Source organism: Oncorhynchus nerka, linkage group LG23 (genome assembly GCF_034236695.1).
Source record: "Oncorhynchus nerka isolate Pitt River linkage group LG23, Oner_Uvic_2.0, whole genome shotgun sequence".
Lineage (NCBI taxonomy): Eukaryota > Metazoa > Chordata > Actinopteri > Salmoniformes > Salmonidae > Oncorhynchus > Oncorhynchus nerka.
The window spans coordinates 22632052-22657770 of NC_088418.1; the positions used below are offsets into that span (position 1 = coordinate 22632052).

Consider the following 25719-nt stretch of genomic DNA (forward strand, 5'->3'; position numbering starts at 1 on the left):
TGTTTGGATAACTTTTCTGCCCTGATTTACTTGGTATACTCATGTATACTCCCAACAGTGGAGGCTGGTGGGAGGCGCTATAGGAGGAGGGGCTCATTGTTCTGCCTTTCTAGGGAGTTCTTCCTAGCCACCGTGCTTTTACATCTGCATTGCTTGATGTTTGAGGTTTTAGGCTGAGTTTCTGTATAGCACTTTGTGACATCGGCTGATGTAAAAAGGGCTTTATAAATAAATGTGATTGATTGTAATGGCTGGAATGGAATGTATGGAATGGTATCAAACATATGGAAACCACATGTTTGACTTCCTACCATTTATTCCATTTCAGCCATTACAATAAGCCCGTCCTCCTATAGCTCCTCCCACCAGACTCCCGCTGACTCCCAACACATATCAATTAATTCAATCGGACAGCTGGCAAAGATGGTCAATGATTCATCAATTTACAGAACTCTATGCATTTACTAACAACTAAATGTTTTTGTTGTAAAATATAAACAACATAAATAAACATAAACAAACATTTAACATATTAACAAAAGAAACAAGTTCAAGTCAAACAACATCACATCAAGAAAAAATACAGCCAGGTCAAACATTCTTGCAGTGCAGCCAACCAGCCAGCCACCACTTTCAATTCCTGTGTCATTGCAGGGTTACAGCAAATGATTTGACTGCTATTATTTCAAAATAATATTTATATTGATGCTGATCACAGTCAGACCACAATGCATCTTTTAATCGTCTACACCTGTCTGGAAATGTGGCCACAATCAGAATGTGGACTAGATCAGGACAATGGATGCATGTTAGAACTAGGTATAAACAGGGCTTTTGTCGCCTTGGTGACCTGGACAATTTTGACCTTTCTACCCCACCAAAACAAACTTCTCTGGAAATATTTTGCTCTGGAGAAGAAATGCATCTTTCGAAACTAAAAGAACAACTCCATACAGAATTGTCACAAACTGATCGTTGAATATGTAGACATTGAACAAATCACAATGTCAACAACCCATCAAACAGCTGCATTCATTAAAGTCTGAAATACATTAATAGCCCATCTGAATCTCATCTCCAATTGATCGATTCAACCCCTTCACGTACTCTCTCTCTCTGTGTCTCTCTCTCTCTCTCTGTGTCTCTCTCTCTCTCTCTCTCTCTCTGTGTCTCTCTCTCTCGGCCTCTCTCTCTCTGTCTCTCTCTCTCTCTCTCTCTCTGTGTGTCTCTCTCTCTCGGTCTCTCTCTGTCTCAGAAGTTGCTTGTCTGTCCTAGGCACCTTGTTGTTAATTGTTAATGTCTTAAGTGAAATGTAGGTCTTGGTTCTGTAAACTGTCTAAAATGTTTTACACATTGGTGTTAGTGTATAGAGGTCAGTGGCGGTTGGTGACGTTTAAGATGAGGGAGGGCGATTATTGTTTTTAGGAGCATGGCCTTAATTGTGTTACAGCATATTGGATGACTATCATTCATATTCCATTCAACCAGCTCAATGTAACGTCAATGGGTTTAGGCTACTGCATGATACTCAAATGTTCCCTATACCCATCATGAGGTTGCTACAACCTAGCCTATGAATTAAAGTTTACAACGTAGGTGCACAGGTCGAGAGAAACATTTGAGTAATCAAGGTGGCAGACATTCAATACCGCCTTGTACACTCTTGCCTGCATCTAGATTATCTAGGGTGTAATCATTAGTCCAACAGTTGCATATGAGAGTTTCTATTGGACAAATTCAGGTACGTTTATCCCCGTTTCTTTCTGTTTGCTTCCGTTTAAGAAACATTTTGAACAGAATTGCCTAAATGAATACACCCCTGATTTCATGCAAACACATTTCACTTTCATAGCAGCCACATATAAAAAGCATGATCATTGTATCGTTATATAATTCCTTCTCGTATCTAAGCGCTCTCCTCTTCTCACCTTTTCCCTTCGCTTGTGGACCTTCGCTTGTGCTTCAGCTGTGACTAGGTGAAAAAACCTTTCCAAGCCAAACCTTCATATCATAACCGTTAACCGCTACACACAGCCTACATTGTTGTCTCTTTATTAGCTAACATCATAGTCAACATAACTACTAGAACTAACATGTTTGTAAACCCGCTACAATCATGCAGTACAGTGTACAGTCAGCAAGCAGTTTAGCATTTACAACGGCGGGCCCCGGTGGCAATAAATGAATAAAACCAAAAGCTTACCTTGACTTAGAAGCATTTCTGTGTTGGATAGCCAGAGCCAGTTAGCTAACACAGTATCCCTCTCTGTTTGAGCCGGGTGTTTGAGTAGGCTAACATTAGCTGCATTTGCTAGCTATGTGAAAGTGAAAGTGAAAAGAATACAACAAAATATAGCTTAGCGTTCTCTCTCTTGCTTCTCCTTCATTTTAAAGAAATGTATTTGTTAACTGTTCAACTACTGTCTTTCTGTGAGTCAACTACTCACCAGATTTTATGCAATGCAGTGCTAGCTCGCTGTGGCTTATACTTTCAGTACTAGATTCATTATCTGATCCTTTGATTGGGTGGATAACATGTCAGTTCCTGCTGCAAGAGCTCTGATAGGTTGGAGGACGTCCTCCGGAAGTTGTCATAATTACTGTTTAAGTCTATGGAAGGGGGTGAAAAGCATGAGCCTCCTAGGTTTTGTATTGAAGTCATTGTACCCAGAGGGAGACGGAAACTAGCTGTCCTCCGGCTACACTGTGGTGCTACCCTACAGAGTGTAGTTGAGGCTACTGTAGACCTTCATTGCAAAACAATGTGTTTTAATCAATTATTTGGGGACATGTGAATATATTTTGTAAAGTTTAATCTAAAAAGGACAACTTTTAATGTTTCACTATTTTTATTGTTGTGAAATTCAATGAGGAGGATGGTCCTCCCTTTCCTCCTCTGAGGTGCCTCCACGGATGGAGCTGTTTTACTTGTATATCACAGAAATACAATTTTAAAAACATATACAGTATATAAAATAAAACAGAGTTGCCACTAAAACACATGGCAGCACTAACTAGCAGCAAGTATCTCTGTTGTGTTTACAAGGTATCCCGGGACCTCTTGAAATGGACCATCATTGTAGTTTACTGTATTATTAAATACCCAATCACCTCTGCCAAGTGATTGGGTATTCATTTTGCTGCGAAATAATATAGTACACCAAAAAGTAAGCCATGTTAAGACCATTTGAAGTCAGCAAGTTTAAGAGATACAGTACATGTAGGACATGTTCAACACTCCTACATCCAACTTCATACTACCACTTATCCTTTTCCTGCTATCCCTAGTCAATCTTATTCATAGCATGTCTTGTGCTGCAAAAGTGAGTATCATTTCCAAAATAAATGTCTCTCCACTGTACAACAGATTTGTATCCCTACTTTGTGAGTTGTGTGTTGGTGGTTCTACCACAGGGTAAGTAGTGCATCACATGCAGTAGCCAAGGGACACAGCTTGCAAGTAGATGTAGTAAGCCTGCCCTTGCCAGTACCCTCTCCACTACCAAGACCCTTAGTCCTTGTCTTACCCAGTGCCTCCTCATGGCAACACATATGTAACTAGCTAATGTATGACTCAGGCTAAACTGCTTGCGATCTTTCGGGCAGCAGCAGTGGGCTACAGAGGTGTAAAGTGCATGCCCACTGGCATGTGAACCCGCCCAACCACTTCCCCAGCTATGGGTTCTTAAAGAGTAGGGTTATTGTAGGTATGCATGTTATATAAAGAAACTATTTATCTGCAAATAAGCCCCTATGGTCAATAAATAATGTCATATCTATGGTCTAGACTGGATTGTGTCAATACTAATATGTTGGTATGTGGATAAGGCAATGGAGCTTAGATGTAAGAAGTGAGGGTTGTGTGAGAAATTGGGTTTAGTTTGCTGCCAAGCTGATGTGTGGCAGTAAATGACTGCTTTCTTGATTTACAAGGACATGACATTCAGGAGATGTTGCCCTGCATCTCAATTTTTCTTTCAATCTATTTTAAGCTGCAGGGAGGAAGAGGCCTTTTCCCTAGAGAGGGTTTATAGCAAGATAAAATGGTTCTTGCAGCTAACTCCCTTCCTGCAGTGGTGGCCTCTGTGCAGCAGCTGACCATGTTCCACCTGCAAATCCTTCAGCGGCAGGTTCTGAAGGACACGTTTTCCTGCGCTGTATGCAGAGGTGGCTGATCTCTGACATTCTCACTGACTGCCACACTGCAAGCAGTGGGTAGGTCCCACTGTAATCTTTTGTCATTTGCATTTCATTTAGCCGATAGTCCTTCCACAACCAACAGGACATGTGTTACACACAGGCTTATCAGCATTAGAGACAAGGACTAAAGAAAGTATAGTACTTTGCTCCCTGTGGAGCATAAGGCAGCAACAAGCCCTTAACTTTTTCAGCTCCCCCCAAGACAGGCTGATTGTCTTCAGTCCTTAGTGGTTGAATTAGAACTAGGTGTTAAAGTTGAAAGGAAATCCAAAACCATGTTGTCCTGACTAATTTGGTCAAGCCCAGTTGAAAGTAGGCTCAGCAAAGTGTTCCATTTCTAACCAGATCATATAGACATAACATGACTTTCATTTATACCTTTGTTCTTACACATTTATGGGGTGATCACAGCAGAGCAGTAGTTACTGACGTTATCACACTCAAGGATAAAGTTCTTAACAGAAAAATCATGGAAAACATACAAACATATAATGTATTATTTTATTCACACCAACTGACATAACTAACTCTTGCGGTTGCCATATCAACAGTTGATTGAAATTTAATTCAGTGCAGCTCATACAAACAAAAACAGTACCACAAAATAAAATACAAAATATCAACAAAAGCATTCATATTTGATGATTGAGGGCCTCTGTACATACTAATGTTAAGTGCTAACCAGAAGAGTATTGTCCTCACTATAGTGCCTGTGGGAGGAAGCTACCAGACTATTGAGATGCAGCCACAGTGTGTGTCCTCAAGATAATGAGGTGTTGAAGGTGCCCCCCAGGGGTCGACAGGAGGCGAAGGGAGAGAAGTCCTTGCTGGCGAACATGAAGACATTGCTCGGTTCTTTGCTGAAACAGGAACTGCAAGAAGTCGGCCATCGTGGCACGGAGCTCCTGGTGCTGTCGCAGGTACGAGACATGTTCCGCCTTCAACTCCTCCTGTAACACACACGTCAGGCCATGTTGGAAACTTAGGGGTTAGTGGTTTAAGAAGGGGCTATGTAAGAGTAGGGGGTAAACAAACGGGTAACTTATCGCTCAACAAAACACACTTCTATGAGTATTATGAGTAGGGCAGACTAAAACAACTGACACACACACACACACACACACAGGAACACTCACATACAGTATGTAGAGGTTGAGAAGTGTGTGTCCTGGTGAAAGGAGGGGAAGGCCATGTTTTTCAGGATGTTCTTCCTCAGAGAGAGCAGCGTCAGAAGCAGCATATTAGAGCCCTCACACACTAACCCCTTCAAAGAGGACAGAGGGTATGACAGTCTGCATCCTCACCTCCCACACACAGGTTAGCGCCTTCAGATACATACCATCTAACAGAGCACAATGGGAAACATTCACTCTGCACGCTTACCTCACACATACACAAATATATCTCATAAGATTATCGGTGCAGACTAAACCTTTCTATGCAGAAATGATGACCGTTTGTGTGCTCATCCATTCCTGTGTGTGTTACCTGTAGGAAGTGGTATATCTGCTGCAGCAGCTCCGTGTCTATGGATGTTCTTCTCCACTGAAGATGTGTAAGGATGTAAGGGATTGTAATTCTGCATCCAATCTATCTCACACACCCAAATATCTCTCTGCAGCTTTCCTTCCATCCCTGAAGTAACCATTGCTACAAATGCTAAAAATACAATCTTACGGAAACATCTCACTTGTTGGCCTCTCTCTCTGTACTGGTACATATCTACTACTCACACCACTCCTCTCAGGATCCCTCCCCCTTGACTCATGTTCCTCTACTTTCTTCCCTGCCTCAGCATATGACAACTTCTGCACTCCTAACCCTGGAAACCTCAACCTGCTTCTCTCGCACGTGACATTTCTGATCCACAGCCCCATGGGCATCCCTACAATTAACACATACCACTACTTTTCCCCCAATGCCACACATTCCTTTGTCCCATGCCCTTCTCACACCTCCCCTCCTACACACTGCTGCCACATGCCCATAAGCTTGACACCAGTAACAACAATTTATTCGGCACTAAAGCTCGTACAGGATAACTTAAATATCCTAACATCACTTTGTCGGGCAAAGACTCATCAAAACTCGGAAGAACAGACGACTCTGTTTCACCACTCATATCACCATGTCTGCCTCGCACCAAACGACAAGCATCACAAACGCCAGGAATCTTCCCCTTCAGTTGGTAAACTTTTACTGCTATTCACATTTCTTGCCCCCATTCATTTAACACGGAGCGCCTTCTCCCTCTGACCAGCAGAAACCCAAACTATCACAAGACCACTTCTGGTTACCCTCACCAATTCCACAGCACCCAACTCTGTTTTCACCCACCCTGAAACCACAAATGGATCAGCCAAAAGGGAAAGGGTCCACTTTTTCCAAAAACTTCCCCCCTACTGTCAGACTCAACTTTATCCTGACCCTTGGTGCAAGCCTCGGGCTCTGAGAACTTCACACCTCTACCACCTCCAATATTTCGACCTCATTCACTTCCATTTCTCCACCTGTTTTCAGCTCACTTTGCTTACATTTTCTACCATTGTTAATTAACAAACCATCTCCCTTTTCCCACCATTTTGAATCCCCTCAAGCTCACCCTCTTCCTCCCTCTCTCTTAGACCTCCTCTGCCTGTCTTTTCCCCTCCATTCCTCCTAGGTATTCCAATGATACTTCTCCTTATAATGCTGCACTTCTCCTGACATACATCTTGCTCTTGCTTTCTCAAGGGACGCCATTTAACCGGCTGTCACAATCAGCATGAACCCCTCGGGATGTAGCGCTCACCAGTGCACCCCACTTATAAAGCAGCTGCTTCGTCTCGATGTTCTTCTTTATCAAAAGCTACCGAAAAGTTTTTCCATGTGAAACAAGCGCGCTCTGCTAACCACCATTCACCGTCTCGCTTCCTGCTGGTTTTCCATTCTACCTGATAATTAATAGCACCCACCTAAACCAGTCCAATGATTAGAGGGGAACGATGGAAAAAGGCAGTGGAACTGGCTTCAAGGTCCAGAGTGTAGTTTGAGGGCTCTAATATATACAAAGGCATGGAAATGGCAGAATGTAGTGTCACTGTCAACACTGCCAGCTTCAATTTCACCCAGTGGTGGCCATATGCAGTATGCCCACAGATTTACTCACTAATTACCATTGAGAATAATTGAATATAGATCGTTATTTTTCAATCTTAATTCCTTTAATCTCTGCCATTATTAGGTGGGAATGACCACCTATAGCTAGCTACGTACACCATATAGACAATTGTTGATAATTAATTCCTACTCACCTGATGGCAGAGAGGTGGTGATGGTCAAAATGTATGTCAGCTGGGGCTGGATAGCCTTGAATGATCCTTGTACAGTGTACAGACAGGCACATACACCTGTTTGGTATTGCTAGCCAGTGGTGATTTTAGCATGTCAATCTTGGTTGGGCAACAAAAAAAAGTGGGATGCATGCCAGCAAAGCCACTAAACAATACATTGTTTGCACTATACTTTGCAGTTCCAAGTTAACAGTTGCTTTGAGCGCGGCCAATGTTGAATGTTTATAATTTTCAACTAGGAAAAGAGATCCTTAATCTTAGACTTGGGACCACACAGCCACTCCACTGAATAGCAGGCTAATGATTGCTTTGCAATGCTTGCATTTAGCCAATGAGTCCTTCCAAACCACTCATTGTTGAATTTGCAATTTCCAACTTGGTGTGTAATGTCCAATGGCCTATGAGAACCGATACGCTTGATCTACAATTTCTCTTCATATGACAAGGATTAAACAGGATTTGCCAGTAGATTGTCGACTTGATTCATGATGATGACTGCTAGCTAAGATTTTTCAGTCCAATCAAAGCTACTGTTGATATAATGTGATTTGACGTCATTTTATCTGTGGCCAATAACCTTGAGCCTTCTTGGATGGGCACTTCTAATGTAACTCTATGGCAGCACCCAAGGGGCTAGAATTTTAGAACTCTACCCTTGGACTTGGCAGTGACGTAGTGTCCCCATGAGTGACAGAACACTGAACCAATCACGGCGCAGCGCTCTGTATTTTCTGCTGGCTTGCCCCACCACCACAGAAAGCATTGAGCTAGGCTGAAACACCTGCATTTTGGAGCTGCCTTACTCAAGAAAACAAAAAAGTGACCATGTTTGTATGCAGCTTTATTAACTCAATGATATATTTTTTTTTACATTGTTTGCAAACTGATATGTGACACGTACTCATGCCAAAATAACATGCAAAACAGGCAAGCACCAAAAAATTCTAAATAATCTATATATGTCAATGACGTGTGAATGATAGGTCCCCACTGTTGCTAGCTAGATTTACAAATCAAATCAAATCAAATCAAATTGTATTTGTCACATACACATGGTTAGCAGATGTTAATGCGAGTGTAGCGAAATGCTTGTGCTTCTAGTTCCGACAATGCAGTGATAACCAACAAGTAATCTAACTAACAATTCTAAAACTACTGTCTTATACACAGTGTAAGGGGATAAAGAATATGTACATAAGGATATATGAGTGAGTGATGGTACAGAGCAGCATACAGTAGATGGTATCGAGTACAGTATATACATATGAGATGAGTATGTAGACAAAGTAAACAAAGTGGCATAGTTAAAGTGGCTAGTGATACATGTATTACATAAGGATGCAGTCGATGATGTAGAGTACAGTATATACGTATGCATATGAGATGAATAATGTAGGGTAAGTAACATTATATAAGGTAGCATTGTTTAAAGTGGCTAGTGATATATTTACATCATTTCCCATCATTAAAGTGGCTGGAGTTGGGTCAGTGTCAATGACAGTGTGTTGGCAGCAGCCACTCAATGGTGGCTGTTTAACAGTCTGATAGCCTTGAGATAGAAGCTGTTTTCCAGTCTCTCAGTCCCAGCTTTGATGCACCTGTACTGACCTCGCCTTCTGGATGATAGCGGGGTGAACAGGCAGTGGTTCGGGTGGTTGATGTCCTTGATGATCTTTATGGCCTTCCTGTAACATCGGGTGGTGTAGGTGTCCTGGAGGGCAGGTAGTTTGCCCCCGGTGATGCGTTGTGCAGACCTCACTACCCTCTGGAGAGCCTTACGGTTGAGGGCGGAGCAGTTGCCGTACCAGGCGGTGATACAGCCCGCCAGGATGCTCTCGATTGTGCATCTGTAGAAGTTTGTGAGTGCTTTTGGTGACAAGCCGAATTTCTTCAGCCTCCTGAGGTTGAAGAGGCGCTGCTGCGCCTTCTTCACGACGCTGTCAGTGTGAGTGGACCAATTCAGTTTGTCTGTGATGTGTATGCCGAGGAACTTAAAACTTGCTACCCTCTCCACTACTGTTCCATCGATGTGGATAGGGGGGTGTTCCCTCTGCTGTTTCCTGAAGTCCACAATCATCTCTTTAGCCTTTTAATATAAGCTCCTTCTCTTGTCTGCCAGTAAAGCCAACAAGCAATGAAGGCAGCTAACTTACATTACTTGCTGGTGGCCCTTATTTATAACTAACCTGGCAAAAGCTAGCTAGCTGGAGCGATGGGTCAGGTAACATCAGTCACATACTGTAGATTTTACCCTGAAAACAGCTAGCACACGTATCCTTTTGCAGTTCCTCTATCGCTGTGCATTAATTCAATATTATGGATGACATAAGAAAAATACATTTATGCAATCTAAATGATTATCCTTCTTAGTTGTTTACGTTCAGATATTGATTGAACGAACCGCACACGGATCACCTTTGCACTCATTTTCAAAGATGTTTATTACATATATACATATATTTTTTTAAACTAATTTTCAGTGTTCACAAACTTGTTCTTTAATTTTAACATTTCAGTGCCACTGAAAAAAACATCACATTTTTATTTGATTGTGAATCAAAGCAAGGAAAATAGATATATGTGGATTTCTTGCAGTAAAAAAAACTATTAACATGCGTCATATTCAGGTCTGATCATTGAGTATCATTAGCTATGTTTCTATTAACTTACCCGGTGATTATTTTGTTGTTGTCGACATTTAGAAAGTTTGAATAGAGAATAGATGCGACAATTGCCTGCTTAGGGCGCGTATCCATTTTACCATAGATACACACGGTTAATTTTGGATATGCTTAGTTGGTCGTTTTTTAACAACCATGTAGTTGTGTCATTACGTAATGACGTCAGACCAACAAAGATTATTTTTTGCGGCATTGCTTTTGTCTAATAAACCTGTGTCTATGGAAACATGCCTCATGATAGAGTGTGCAGTTCAATCAACATTTTCACTTTTCATAAATGGAAGTATTCTGTGTGGGTCTCTCTCTCTCTCTCTCCGACAGCTGTGTGATTCCTAATCAGTCCTCAAAGAGTTTCTCTTTGAGCCGACGGTAGCGCCCCTTGCTAGCCATGAGCTCCTGGTGTGTGCCCTGCTCAACCACCTCCCCGCCCTCCATGAAGATGATGTGGTCAGCCTTCTCCACAGTCTGCAGCCGGTGGGCCACCACCAACACTGTCAGGCCCACTGAGCCTGCCAGGACGCCCTGCACCTGGGAGAGAGCATTAAGAACCCTATTGACATCATGTTACTGAAGCTATTAGATTTAGTTTCTATGACAATATTGGGTCCTGGTTATAGGCTATACCTAGGACCCAGAGTTGTTCCTACATAAGTCCAATTCTGACTCCTAAAAAAGATTCAGAGTCTGTAGTCTGTTGTAGTTAGACAGGTTCATTTTGCAGTTGGTTTAGTTCTATGTTTTACGTTAGACATGAAAATCATGTAATATTGTTGTGCTAGAGGTCTTGAATGTGTACCGCATGCTGTGTGTTGATGTCCATGCCGCTGGTTGCCTCGTCCAGAATTAGGACCTGTGGCTCTCGAACCAGAGCTCTGGCTATGGCGATGCACTGCTTCTGTCCAGAAGACAGCTGCCCGCCACACTCACCTACATCTGAGAGATACACAGGACATTAGTGCTAGGCCAACTGGTAGCTACACAGACAGATAGGCCTGTAACTCACAATACGACACACAGCAGATTCCTCCCTCAAGCATTGTACAACCGGTTGTTCCAGTCTTACACCTTACATGCTAACTTTGTTAGTCTTTTTGGCAGGCTTTTATGAAGGCAGAACAGCCCCTCTACAGAAAATACAATGCTTGTCAATTAATAAATCTGATGAATATTGTCAATACAATGGCCACAAGATGACCCATGACTATCTACCTGTGTCGTAGCCCTGTTCCAGCGTACAAATAAAGTCGTGGATGTTGGCGCTCTTCGCAGCCTCTTTCACCTTCTCCAGGGTGCATCCCACGAGGCCATACTCTATGTTGTGTCTGATAGATCCAGAGAAGAGCACTGGTTCCTGGGACACCAGGGCCATCTTACCTCAAAGAGAGATAATCATTGGGGATGTTTGGTTTAAAAACATATTAAAAACAATTGAACAAGTCACATGGTATGTCTATATGACACGAAACAAGTGTTATTTTCTTCTCAGGAAGGCCAAGTCTGAATATTTTATGTCTGTTACCACTGATAACCTGAATGACCCTAGAAAGTTTTGGAAGGCTATTAAGTCTATGTCTGGTAACAGTAATGTTAATGAATTACCGTCATGTGTTTTGAAGGACTCTGTTGCTATATATGACAAAACTGAAATGCTGAATTGTTTCAATAGCACTTTGTATCATCTGGTAGGCTGTTTGATTCAGTGTCCTCTGTCTCTGTACAACCCTGTGTGGATGAACCAGTGAGAGCTGGTCAAACTTTTAGCTTTTTGCCATTCTCAGTGCAGGTGGTACATAAAGCCCTGAATTCCTTAGATCAGAGAAAGCCTGCAGGTCCTGATCTTTTGGATCCCTGCTTTTTAAATCTGGCAGCTGATTTCAAACCCTTGTGAGTGAACAGCTAAAATTGTTTTTATTTACTAACTCTATTTTATCAATGTACCAATCAGGCTTCAGGAAGAAGCATAGCACAATTACAGCAGCCATGAAGGTTTTAAATGATATCACTGAAGCCCTTGACAAAAAACAGCAGTTGATCATGCTATACTAAGGCAGAGATTGTCGAGTGTAGGTCTTTCGGAGCATGCAGTTGCATGGTTTGATAACTATCTGTCTGATAGAACTCAGTGCACTCAATTTGACGGGCGTATGTCCGTTAAATTGTCTGTCTTGAATGGTGTGCCCCAAAGCTCTGTACTTGGTACTCTCTTATTCACTATTTATATAAATTATTTAGACAAAAATGTCCAAAATGCACAACTTCATTTTTATGCTGATGATACTGTTATTTACTGTTGTGCCTCGTCTCTTACAAAAGCTTTCCAGAACATGCAAACTGCTTTTTATACTGTTCAACATACCTTGTGTCAATTGAAGCTTATCCTCAATACTGAGAAAACTAAACTAATGGTGTTTTCTAATGCAAGAAATAGACCTCTGAACCTTTCACCTATTACTACCTGTCAGGGCAAGGAGATTGAGGTTGTAACCTCATATAAATATATTGGGATTTTAATTGATGACGGCCTCTCTTTTAAATTGCATATTCAACAGCTTACAAAAAAAATGAATCTGAAATTGGGATTTTATTTTAGGAATAAGGCCTGTTTTTCTTTTGAAGCCAGAAGGAGGCTACATTTATGCCTTTACTAGACTATGGGGATATTTTATATATGAATGCTTCCGCTCAGTGTTTGAGATTAATTGACACTCTTTACCATGGCACTGAGATTTATTTTAAACTGCAAAACCTTACTGCACTTTGTATACCAGGGTTGGCTGGCCTTCTCTAGTCACTCGTAGGCTCAGTCACTGGTATACTTTTATTTACAAAGCCATTTTAGGTTTATTATTATTATTATTTGTGCATTTTTATTGTTCAGAAATGTGGTGGGTACTCTCTTCGTTCACTTGACTTTATCCTGCTAAGTGTTCCAAATGTCCAAACTGAATTTGGTAAAAGGGCTTTTATGTACTCTGCGACATCGTCTTGGAACACCTTACAAAATACTTTTAAAATGGAAGAACTTGTCCCGATTTGTGTTTTTAAATCACTGATGAAGGATTTTGAGGCTGATTCCCTGCCCTGTCAATGTTTTTAATTTGCTGTTTTATACTCTTGTGAATTCAATGGTTTTTACTAGATTACTTGTAGTTTTTCATGTTGTCTGTCTGTAATTTTTTTGTAATGACTTGGTGCTGCCAATCTTGGCCAGGGCGCTCTTGAAAAAGAGATTTTAATCTCAATGAGCCCTTCCTGGTTAAAAATAAAGGTTAAATAAAATAAAGAGGGAGTGAGCTGAACAGTCCTAGTTTGCATAACGGTTGTTCACACACGTATAAAGGATTATGGAAAGCAGAGCCCTATCAACGAGCTAAAGTACTACAGCACATTATTGGTCATGGCGGGTTTCCTGTCTGTACCTTCTGATGCAGGTACTGGTGCTGGTAGCAGTGCAGGGGCTGTCCATCCAACAGCACCTGGCCCTCCTTGGGCTCATACAACCTCGCCAGCAGGCTGACGCAGGAGCTCTTCCCGCCACCAGAGGGCCCCACCAGCGCTGTCATCTTCCCCGGATGCAGTTCCAGACTCACAGCCTGGCAGATAGATGGTTAGAGACATTTAACCAACGATATACTGGAAATGATTGCAGGTACAGGCAAGCATGGCAGGAAGATAATAGAGTGCCTTCAGAAAGTAATGACACCCCTTGACATTTTCCACATTTTGTTGTGTTACAAAGTGAGATTAAAATGGATTTAATTGTGTCATTTTTTGCTAACGTTCTACGCAAAATATTAAAAGGTGGAAGAAAAATCTGAACATTTGTAAAAAAGAAAAGAAAACATTAATATATCTTGATTATATAAGTATTCAACCCCCTGAGTCAATACATGTTAGAATCACCTTTGGCAGCGATTACAGCTTTCTGGGTAAGTCTCTAAGAGCTTTGCACACCTGTATTGTGCAATATTTGCACATTGTTCTTTTTTGAATTCTTCAAACTCTGTCAAATTGGTTGTTGATCATTGATAGACAGCCATTTTCAAGTCTTGCCATAGATTTACAAGCCGATTTAAGTCAGAAGTGTAACTAGACCACTCAGGAACGTTAAATGTTGTCTTGGGAAGCAACTCCAGTATATTTGGCCTTGTGTTCTAGGTTTTTGTCCTGCTGAAAGGTGAATTTGTCTCCCAGTGTCTGTTGGAAAGCAGACTGAACCAGTTTTCCCTCTAGGATTTTGACTGTGCTCAGCTCTATTCCGTTTATTTTTATCATAAAAAACTTCCTAGTCTTTGCCGATGACAAGAATACCCATAGCATGATGCAGCCACCACCATGCTAGAAAATATGAAGAGTAGTACTCAGTGATGTTTTGTTTTGGGCATAAAGTTAATTTCTTTGTTACAGAATGCATGTTTTGGAATATTTGTATTCCGTACAGGCTTCCTTCTTTTCACTCTGTTAATTAAATAAATAAAAACACTATTATTGCACACACAGTAAGTCCATGCAACTTGTTATGGTCTTTATTAAGCCCATGTTTTAGGCTTGCCATAACAAAGGGTTTGATTACTTAGCAAGACATTTCAGTTTTTCAAAAATGTCTAAAAACATAATTATACTTTCACATTATGGGGTATTGTGTGTAGGCCAGTGATGTACAATCTCAAATTAAGCCATTATAAATTCAGGCTGTAAAACAACAAAATGTGGAAAAGTTCAAGGGGTCTGAATATTTTCTGACGGCACTGTAAGTGCTTGGCCAACAGACATAATGTACAATGCATTCGGGAAAATATTCAGACCCCTTCACATTTTCAACATTTTGTTACTTTACAGCTGTATTCTAATTCTACCCCATAATGAGAAATAAAAAACAGGTAATAACTTTTTACAAATGTATAAAAAGTAAAAAACAGAAATACCTTATTCATATAAGTATTCAGACCCTTTGCTATGAGACTCAAAATTGAGCTCAGGTACATCCTGTTTCCATTGATCATCCTTGAGATGTTTCTACAACTTCATTGGAGTCCACCAGTGGTAAATTCAATTGATTGGACATGATTTGGAAAGGCACACACCTGTTTATATAAGCACTTGACAGTGCATGTCAGAGCAAAAACCAAGCCATGAGGTCAAAGGAATTGTCCGTAGAGCTCAGAGACAGGATTGTGCCAAGGCAATGATCTGGGGAAGAGTACCAAAACATTTCCGCAGCATTGAAGGTCCCCAAGGAACACAGTGGCCTCCATCATTCCTAAATGGAAGAAGTTTGGAACCACCAATACTCTTCCTAGAGCTGGACACCCAGCCAAACTGAGCATTTGGGGGAGAAGAGCTTTGGTCAGGGAGGTGACCAAGAATCCGATGGTCACTCTGACAGAGCTCCAGAGTTCCTCTGTGGAGATGGGAAAACCTTCCAGAAGGACAACCATCTCTGCTGGCACTCCACCAATCAGGCCTTTATGGTACAGTGGCCAGTAAAAGGCACATGACAGCCCGCTTGGAGTTTGCCAAAAGACACCTAAAGGACTCTCAGACCATGAGAAACAAGATTCTCTGGTCTGGTGAAATCAAGATTGAGCCATTTGGCCAGAATGCCAAGCATCACATCTGGAGGAAACCTGGCACCATCCATACGGTGAAGCATGGTTGTGGCAGCATCATACTGTGGGGATGTTTTTCAGCGGCAGGGACTGGGAGACTAGTCAGGATCGAGGGAAAGATGAACAGAGCAAAGGACAGAGAGACCTTGATGAAAACCTGCTCCAGAGTGCTCAGGACCTCAGACTGGGGCGAAGGTTCACCTTCCAACAGGACAGGGCAGATGTGGCTTCGGGACAAGTCTCAATGTCCTTGAGTGGCCCAGCCAGAGCCCGGACTTGAACCCATTCAAACATCTCTGGAGAGATCTGAAAATAGCTGTGCAGTGACTCTCCCCATTCAACCTGACAGAGCTTGAGAGGATCTGCAGAGAAGAATGGGAGAAACACACAAAATACAGGCGTACCAAGCTTGTAACGTCAAACCCATGAGGACTCGAGGCTGTAATCGCTGCCAAAGGTGCTTCAACAAAGTACTGAGTAAATGGCCTGAATACTTCCAGGGGGGGTTTATATACATTTGCAAACATTTCTAAAAACCTGTTTTTGCTTTGTCATTATGGGGTATTGTGTGTAGATTGATCAGGGGGGAAAAAACAATTTAATCCATTTTAGAATAAGGCTGTAACATAACAAAATGTGGGAAAAGTCTGAATATTTTCAGAATGCACTGTATATTTCAATAGTTACATTTAAAAAAAGGTGCTGGTTCAAAGACAAGTCTCCCTATTAAAAGATGTAATGGTATCGGTAAATCCATGAAAATAGCTGGGCTATTACGCTTTTTTGAATATTGATACAATCTTTCATAACAGCTCATATCCTGTGAATGGATGCTTACCTTCAGTGCGGGTGTATTGTGGCGTGAGGGATAGTAGAAGCTGACATGGTGGAAAGCAAGTTTCCCCTGAAGCTTTGCAGGAGCCAGCTCTCCTGCTTCTTTCTGGTCTGGCTTTCTGTCCAGAAATGTGAACACCTTGGCTGCCGCCCCGACAGTGCACAGCATGTCTCCAAAGACATACACAAGTTGCTGACAACAACAAAGCAAACATTTCAGTCAGTTTCACATCAGGTATTCCAGAACAATGACCTGAGAATTCAAACGCCTGCTGGTGGTTCATTTGCTTTACTCACCTTCATATTGGTCACCATGTCTTTCTGGAAAAGGACAAAAGCCAGCACACTGCCAACGCTCAGCTGGCCAGCCGAGATGAGCCTCCGACACAGGAACAGCATGGCCACCTTTAGGCCCACTGTCACCACCTGGTCAGACAGAGAAAAGAGGGTATTGGATACAGGAACATGTCACGTATATAGAGTACTGTCTTCAGTGTGTAGGGGTGTAGGGAGGAACAGACACATCATGTGGGATAGACTACATCTCCATGTTATTTACAGCACCCAGGTGTCTCAAACATCCTAGAGTTATCAGTAGTTGAGTTTTTACCCTTCTCAGTAAAAGGTGGACGGCACTGATGATGCCCTTGTGCTCCTGGACCTTGTACATCCTCTCCAGTGCTTGGTTGTACCTATCTAGCTCCTTCTCCTCAGCTCTGAAGCTGCGAACCGTTCTCACCGCCCCAATGGCCTGGGATGCCAGCTCCTTGATCTGGGCCTGGCAGTCCTGCAGCTGCTTAATGAACTCCTGTTGGGTGGTAGCAGTCAGTCAGTCAGTCAATTAATCAATCAATCATAATTCTACAAGCATCAATCACTAACTAGTCAATAATCCCATTACTTTTCTACACTTGGTCTTTATTTAGTCTACATTGCTGTCAGAGTTATAGCTGCATGGGTGTTTGGGTGTTGTTCTAGCTGTAGGTAGGGTAGAATGGGGTAAGTTCAGCCAGTATCACTCCGTCAAGGGAAATATAGTATTCTTTCTAAAAAGATATCTACATATATTTTAGGATGTTGTGTGTCCCTGGAAATAATCAGAATTCATGTAAACATTACAGGTTTGAAAACATCGCTTGTCCTGAAAAAAAATGGTCTCTTGGCACAACTTTGGGGTAAGTTGAGTCACGGGACAGGGTAAGTTAAGCCACCTACAAATTTCTGTACTGATTGAAATATTACCTCTACCTTTTTAAAACCATGTCTATCTTTATTTCCCCAAACACAATCGTTTTTTTGTCTTTTAATAATTTTAAGAGTCTTTTAACACTGGCTTAACACCTAACAAACACGTTGTACTTTTTTAACACTTTTAACATAGGCCAGGCCCTGTTGTTACCTCATATCCCAACAACAATGCCTTGCATTATGCCATGGAAGAAAACACTTCAATTTGCTTAACTTGCCATTGGCTCAACCATTGTCTCAATTTCCCCATGGCCATTGGCTCAACATACCCCAAGGCAAACATTTGGACTATATTAGCCCACACAGATACAAGGATGCACTTTCATGCTAGGTTTAGGATCTCATATTGAAGCTTATGAAGACCCCAACTGATGTATAGTACAATCTTAAAATGATCTACTTTGGTTTAAATACAAGTATCATATAACCTTTAACACAATAAATTCACGGGGTGAAAATCCTTTTTTTGGACCTAACTTGTTTACCACTTGTTCCGTGTGGTTTCTTCCTTCACAGACTCCATGAAATGATGACCTCTTCCTAAATATTTGGTCAAATTATTACATTTGTGTATGGTTTCCAAGAAACAAGAGTGGCTCAAATGACCTCTTTGGCTCAACTTACCCCCACGCTCCCCTATTATATTTTAGGTGTTTGGCTGTTGTTCTGTCTACCTGGACGTATAATGGTGTAGGTGTTTGGCTGTTGTTCTGTCTACCTGGACGTATAATGGTGTAGGTGTTTGGCTGTTGTTCTGTCTACCTGGACGTATAATGGTGTAGGTGTTTGGATGTTGTTGTGTCTATCTGGACGTATAATGGTGTAGGTGTTTGGATGTTGTTGTGTCTATCTGGACGTATAATGGTGTAGGTGTTTGGATGTTGTTGTGTCTATCTGGACGTATAATGGTGTAGGTGTTTGGATGTTGTTGTGTCTATCTGGACGTATAATGGTGTAGGTGTTTGGATGTTGTTGTGCCTATCTGGACGTATAATGGTGTAGGTGTTTGGGTGTTGTTACCTGGTTGTATGTGTTATATTTGGTCTGCAGCAGGGTGAGGAGGGGCATCTCCACCATGGTGAGCAGGGTGAGCTGCCAGGACAGGCCTAGCATCAGGAACAGCATACCAGCCGTCTTCACCAGTCTGCGCACCAGCACATTACTGTTCAGAGCCACAGAGCGTCCCATCTTGTCCACATCATAGCCGAGGCGTGAGACAAGGCTTCCTGTGGGAGGAAGGACATCATTCTAAATCAATTGGACTATAATGGTGGTAGAGCTGTCATATTTATACCAGAATCGTCTGTGAGTAAGGATAGAGATCACATCACATGCCACCAGAACAAGCGAATAGGACATGGCATGACAATATGTGCTATCATTCTATTATCTCTATGATATAATACCCATCCCACTGGGCACAGACGTCAATTCCACGTTGGTTCACCCAGTGGGATGTTCCTGTGTACATCATCTCACCTGGTTTGTTCTCCTCAAAGAAGGGTATGTCCTGTTGTACCAGGTTGTGGAACAGCATGTGTCTCATCCTCTTGTTGAGTCTGGACAGGCTACACATGAACAAGCCCCCTCGCAGGCCTGAGCACAGAGCACTGAGGGGAAAAACCACAGAACGGTCACAGACAGGTCAATCAACAATCACAGAAGGGTCTATCATTCTTCTCTCTGTCTATTCACAGATAAATCAAAACACAGAGGAGAGGAAACAACCAAAGGAAAAAGTGGAGAAACTAAAAGAGGAAGCGAAACCTGTGTACCTTCCTAGTGAGACGAGTCCCATGCCTCCAATGGCGTACATGAAGCTGTTGTGCTGGTACTGACCACTCAGTGTATCAATGACCTTCCCCTGGTAGTAAGGGATAAACGTCTCACCTGCAACAACAAGATTGGCTCGATCAAAAACGTTTCACTGGAAAGGTTGGCGTAAGTAAGATTAATTATAGCTCAAAAATAACTAGCTCAACAAATTCCTTGAAAACAATTGATAACAGAATACAAACAAACGCATGTGCTTGGTATGCACATTTGAAATTACTTTTACACAAACGCTATACTCACAGATGACAGCCAGGCTGAGGAAGAGGAAGGCTGCAGCCAGGTAGAGGGTGTCTGGTTTGCAGTATCGCACCACCCTCATCAACTGTGCCCTGGCCTCCTGTTTCTTCTTCTTCTCCTTCCCTTGGTTCTCTCCATCATCAGGGAAGCCCAGCTCCCATGCCAGGCAGGCCACAGTGGAGGATGCCAGGGCCAAGACCACCATGCTTGGGCCAGGCACCAGGCCCAGGTCGTCGGCAGTCGATGCCGGCACCATGACCACACGTCCACTTTCAAACACAGGAGGTAAGAGGCAGAGCACCGCCACCCATCTCCTCAGCACTGGCTGTGGCTTTCTGTCAGAAAGCACCAGGGTGATTGAGTGGTGCAATGCCCACCTTAGGGCTCCAAAGGCCCATAACCCCACCAGTCCTCCACTACTGGAGAACTCAAGTAGCACTAACCCAGTCCACAGTGCCCCCCACAGCACGAGGTCATAGAGAAGGACCAGCCCATATGTTTTTAAATGAGCCATGGCCAATAGATAGAGTTACAGCAGTATCTCAATTGTGCTTATCCTGGAAAGAAAAAAAAATAAACAGGTATGTCGATATGGTGCTCATTATTAACGTAACTATAGCAATGCCTTTACATGCATGATATGAATATCCATAATGAGCGCACAAGACACATGGGCAGTATATATTTCTGAATGTATAGTATAGAATGTGTATAGTAATACAATTAAGCAATAAGGCTCGAGGGGGTGTGGTATATGGCCAATATAACACGGCTAAGGGCTGTTCTTAAGCAAAACGCAAAGTAAACCTCCAACCACCCAGTTTATAATATAGTATAATGCATACATGGAAGACCGGGAGTTTCAGAAAAAGATAGGGCCCATGGCATGCCCATCATAAAATCTATGGAGACTGTAGTGCAATAGACAGCTAGTTTAGTCATATGAAGTCAGAAAACGTATTTGGTAGTCTATCACCCACATTGACAATCGACCTGCATAACTCTACTTTCTTAGAAAAGCTAACAATATTCTTACCATCGTCTTTGCTGGCTGATGTAAAAGTGGCTTTATAAATACATTTGATTGATTGTTTTCGTGCAGCAGGTTAACGTTACCAAGTAAGGTAAGGTACTTGGATGCTTTTACTTTCACTTTCTACTGACCACCGGAACAACAAGGTCTCTGTGAGCGAGCAGTTGAAGTGTCTAGCCTACTCCAGTCCTAGCCTCTCTGTCAACAACATTTTACTATAGCTTTGTAACGGACAACTTGAAAAGTACATTTAAAATAATGTAAATACAAATATTTAGCTTTGGGAGAATATCATTCGCTTTTCCTTGGTACAATTCTCAAATTCGAACACCTCGCGTCCTCTCTCATCGACTCCTTCTCAAAATGTCAGGGGGGCGGGACCTCTGATATTTCCATCCAATGGGGTTTGAGAAGAAGCGAGGAGAGGACGCGAAGAATCAAGGAAATACAATTGAGATTCTCCTCTTGAGTTCAGCTGAAAAACTATTCCGCCTTATTTTCAGCTTGAACTGGCAGGCAACACTACACTGCCGCCACATCATGTCATACTTAGACAACATTTATCAAATTGGAACACTCCGTTCTCAGAACATTAAGGGATAGCCTACCTTTCTGACCTCGAACGACAGCTTATTTGCTCTTTTTTTTTTTACTTATGTTTTTTAAAGCGACATTTATCATTTCCACAATTATTTTATATAAATAATGATTGGTATAAAATGATATAAATAACTATTTGGCCCCAGCGCAAGACACAATAGCCCTTTCTATAAAAAATACATATGAATCGTTCCATGACAAGGGAGCTATAGCCAGGGGCAGACTGGCCATCTGGCATTTCTGGAAAATAGCAGATTGGTTGGTCCAATTTTTGCCTAGTGGGCTTTCTAAGTTGTATTTTTTTGCGCAAAATTAGAATTATTTGGCCAATAATGGGGGCCTCAAGTTAATAAATGGGCCAGTGTGTTAGAAATGCCATAGCCTAAAAAGTATATTGCCACATACAGTACCAGTCAAAAGTTTGGACACACCTACTCATTCAAAGATAAAATTTTTAAAAACTATGATATAACACCAAAAAAGTCTTCAACAAATCAAAATCTATGTTACATTTGAGATTCTTCAAAGTAGTCACCCTTTGCCTTGATGACAGCTTTGCACAAACTTGGCATTCTCTCAACCAGCTTCACCTGGAATGCGTTTCCAACAGTCTTGAAGGAGTTCAACATATGCTGAGCACTGAACTTCTCCCAAACCATCTCAATTGGGTTGAGGTCAGGTGATTGTGAAGGTGAGGACATCTGATACAGCACTCCATCACACTCCTTCTTGGCCAAATAGCCCTTACACAGCCTGGAGTGTTGGGTCATTATCCTGTTGAAAAACAAATGATAGTCCCACTAAGCTCAAACCAGATGGGATGGCGTATCGCTGCAGAATGCTGTGGTAACCATGCTGGTTAAGTGTGCCTTGAATTCTAAATAAATCACTGGCAGTATCATCAGCAAAACACCCCCACACCAACACACCTCCTCCTCCGTGCTTCACGGTGGGAACCACACATGCAGAGATAATCTGTTCCCCTACTCTGCATCTCACAAAGACACAAATCAAATCAAATCAAATGTATTTATATAGCCCTTCGTACATCAGCTGATTTCTCAAAGTGCTGTACAGAAACCCAGCCTAAAACCCCAAACAGCAAGCAATGCAGGTGTAGAAACACAGCGGTTGGAACCAAAAATCATAAATATGGACTCATCAGACCAAAGGACAGATTTCCACTGGTCTAATCCCCATTGCTTGTGTTTCTTGGCCCAAGCAAGTCTCTTCTTATTGGTGTCCTTTAGTAGTAGTTTCGTTGCAGAAATTCGACCATGAAGCCCTGATTCACGCAGTCTCCTCTGAGCAGTTGATGTTGAGATTAGAGGTCGACAATCAGTATTTTTGGACACCGATTTTGCCGATTACATTTTTTTTTTACACCTTTATTTAATCTATATTTAACTAGGAAAGTCAGTTAAGAACACATTCTTATTTTCAATGACGGCCTAGGAACGGTGGGTTAACTGCCTCGTTCAGGGGCAGAACGATAGATTTTTACCTTGTCAGCTCGGGGGATTCAATCTTGCAACCTTACAGTTAACTAGTCCAACGCTCTAACCACCTGCCTCTCATTGCACTCCACGAGTAGACTGCTTGTTAAGCGAATGCAGTAAGCCAAGGTAAGTTGCTAGCTAGCATTAAACTTATCTTATAAAAAACAATCAATCAATCATAATCACTAGTTAATTACACATGGTTGATGATATTACTAGTTTATCTAGCGTGTCCTGCGTTGCATATAATCGATGCAGTGCGTATCGTTTCTCCAATGTGTACCTAACCATAAACATCAATGCCTTTCTTAAAATCAATACACAGAAGTATATATTTTTAAACCTGCATATTTAGCTAAAATAAATCCAGGTTAGCAGGCAATATTAACCAGGTGAAATTGTGTCACTTCTCTTGCGTTCATTGCACGCAGTCAGTGTATATGCAACAGTTTGGGCCGCCTAATTTGCCAGAATTGTATGTAATTATGACATAACATTAAAGGTTGTGCAATGTAACAGGAATATTTAGACGTATGGATGCCACCAGTTAGAAAAAATAAGTAATGGTTCCGTATTTCATTGAAAGAATAAACGTCTTGTTTTCGAGATGATAGTATCCCGGATTCGACCATATTAATGACCTAAGGCTCGTATTTCTGTGTGTTATCATGTTATAACTAAGTCTATGATTTGATAGAGCAGTCTGACTGAGCGATGGTAGGCACCAGCAGGCTCGTAAGCATTCATTCAAACAGCACTTTTGTGCATTTGCCAGCAGCTGTTTATGACTTCAAGCCTATCAACTCCCAAGATTAGGCTCGTGTAACCGATGTCAAATGGCTAGCTAGTTAGCGGGGTACGCGCTAATAGCGTTTCAAACATCACTCGCTCTGAGACTTGGAGTGGTTGTTCCCCTTGCTTCGCAAGGGCCGCAGCTTTTGTGGAGCGATGGGTAACGCTGCTTTGAGGCTGGCTGTTGTCGTTGTGTTCCTGGTTCGAGCCCAGGTAGGAGCGAGGAGAGGGACGGAAGCTATACTGTTACACTGGCAATACTAAAGTGCCTATAAGAACATCCAATAGTCAAAGGTTAATGAAATACAAATGGTATAGAGAAATAGTCCTATGATTCCTATAATAACTACAACCTAAAACTTCTTACCTGGGAATATTGAAGACTCGTGTTAAAAGGAACCACCAGCTTTCATATGTTCTTATGTTCTGAGCAAGGAAATTAAACGTTAGCTTTCTTACACGGCACATATTGCACTTTTACTTTCTTCTCCAAAACTTTGTTTTTGCGTGATTTAAACCAAATTTAACATGTTAAATTATTTATTGGAGGCTAAATTGATTTTATTTAAAATAAGTGTTCATTCAGTATTGTTGTAATTGTCATTATTACAAATGAATAAAAAAATTGGCCGATTAATCAGTATCGTTTTTTTTTGGTCCTCCAATAATTGGTATCAGTATCGGCGTTGAAAAATCATAATCGGTCGACCTCTAGTTGAGATGTGTCTGTTAATAGGCCATCATTGTAATTAACAATTTGTTCTTAACTGACTTGCCTACTGTAGTTAAATAAAGGTTAAATCAAACATTTAAAATTGAACTCAGTGAAGAATTTACTTGGGCTGCAATTTCTGAGGCTGGTAACTCTAATGAATTTTTCCTCTGCAGCAGAGGTAATTCTTGGTCTTCCTTTCCTGTGACGGTCCTCATGAGAGCCAGTTTCATCATAGCGCTTGATGGTTTTTGCGACTGCACCTGAAGAAACTTTCAAAGTTCTTGAAATGTTTCGTATTGACTAACCTTCATGTCTTAAAGTAATGATGGACTGTCATTTGTTTTTGCTTATTTGAGCTGTTCTTGTCATAATATGGACTTGGTCTTTTACCAAATAGGGCTATGTTCTGTATACCACCCCTACCTTGTCACAGCACAACTGATTGGCTCAAACGCATTAAGAAGATAAGACATTCCACAAATGACCTTTTAACAAGGCACACCTGTTAATTGAAATGCATTCCAGGTGACTACCTCATGAAGCTGGTTGAGAGAATGCCAAGCTGTCATTATTGTCAAATCTCAAATATATTTTGATTTGTTTAACACTTTTTTGGTTACTTTAAAAATTTTTAACTAGGCAGTTAATTACAAATTCTTATTTACAATGACGGCCTACCGGGGAACAGTGGGTTAACTGCCTTGTTCAGGGGTAGAACAACAGATTTTTACCTTGTCAGCTCAGGGATTCGATCCAGCAACCTTTCAGTTACTGGCCCAACGCTCTAAACGCTAGGCTACCTGCCATCCCCCCAGAAATGGCACGTGTTATTTCATAGTTTTGATGTCTTCACTATTATTCTACAATGTATAAAATTGTTCAAATAAAGAAAAACCCTGGAATGAGGAGTGGCCAAACTTTTGACTGCTACTGTATGTGACTATGTTCCTTAGAGTAATCTTTTCTTGATGATACCTGAAAAACGAGCAGGTTGAGAAGTAACAAATCTAACACCTACAGTACTTGCTTCAGTCTTTGACAATGAATAGCACCCATGTCCTCGTAACTCCTGCACTTTTACACAAGACATTCTCAGTCATAGC

The 25719-nt window shown here is 41.6% G+C and overlaps 1 protein-coding gene and 1 long non-coding RNA gene across 3 annotated transcripts; both read right to left on the bottom strand.

Moving 5' to 3' along the window:
- Positions 1-4683: 4683 nt before the first annotated feature.
- On the bottom strand, positions 4684-7751 carry LOC115106173 (uncharacterized). Of its 2 annotated transcripts, XR_010460761.1 has the most exons (3): positions 7494-7751; positions 5337-5464; positions 4684-5150 (listed from the first exon to the last, which is right to left on the bottom strand). It is a non-coding gene; the product is annotated as an uncharacterized LOC115106173 (long non-coding RNA). The 2 variants fall into 2 exon arrangements; XR_003859992.2 differs by lacking the exon at positions 7494-7751 and having other exon boundaries at positions 5337-7479.
- A 2204-nt stretch (positions 7752-9955) lies between these two features.
- Positions 9956-21381, bottom strand: tap2t (transporter associated with antigen processing, subunit type t, teleost specific). The gene is made up of 12 exons (XM_029629288.2): positions 21014-21381; positions 19981-20534; positions 19680-19794; positions 19384-19514; positions 18925-19130; positions 17267-17464; positions 16954-17082; positions 16661-16849; positions 13633-13806; positions 11423-11582; positions 11010-11146; positions 9956-10741 (listed from the first exon to the last, which is right to left on the bottom strand). The coding sequence occupies exons 2-12, from the start codon at positions 20489-20491 to the stop codon at positions 10550-10552; spliced, it is 2142 nt and encodes a 713-aa protein (XP_029485148.1). The 5' UTR covers positions 20492-20534; positions 21014-21381; the 3' UTR covers positions 9956-10549.
- Positions 21382-25719: the final 4338 nt, after the last annotated feature.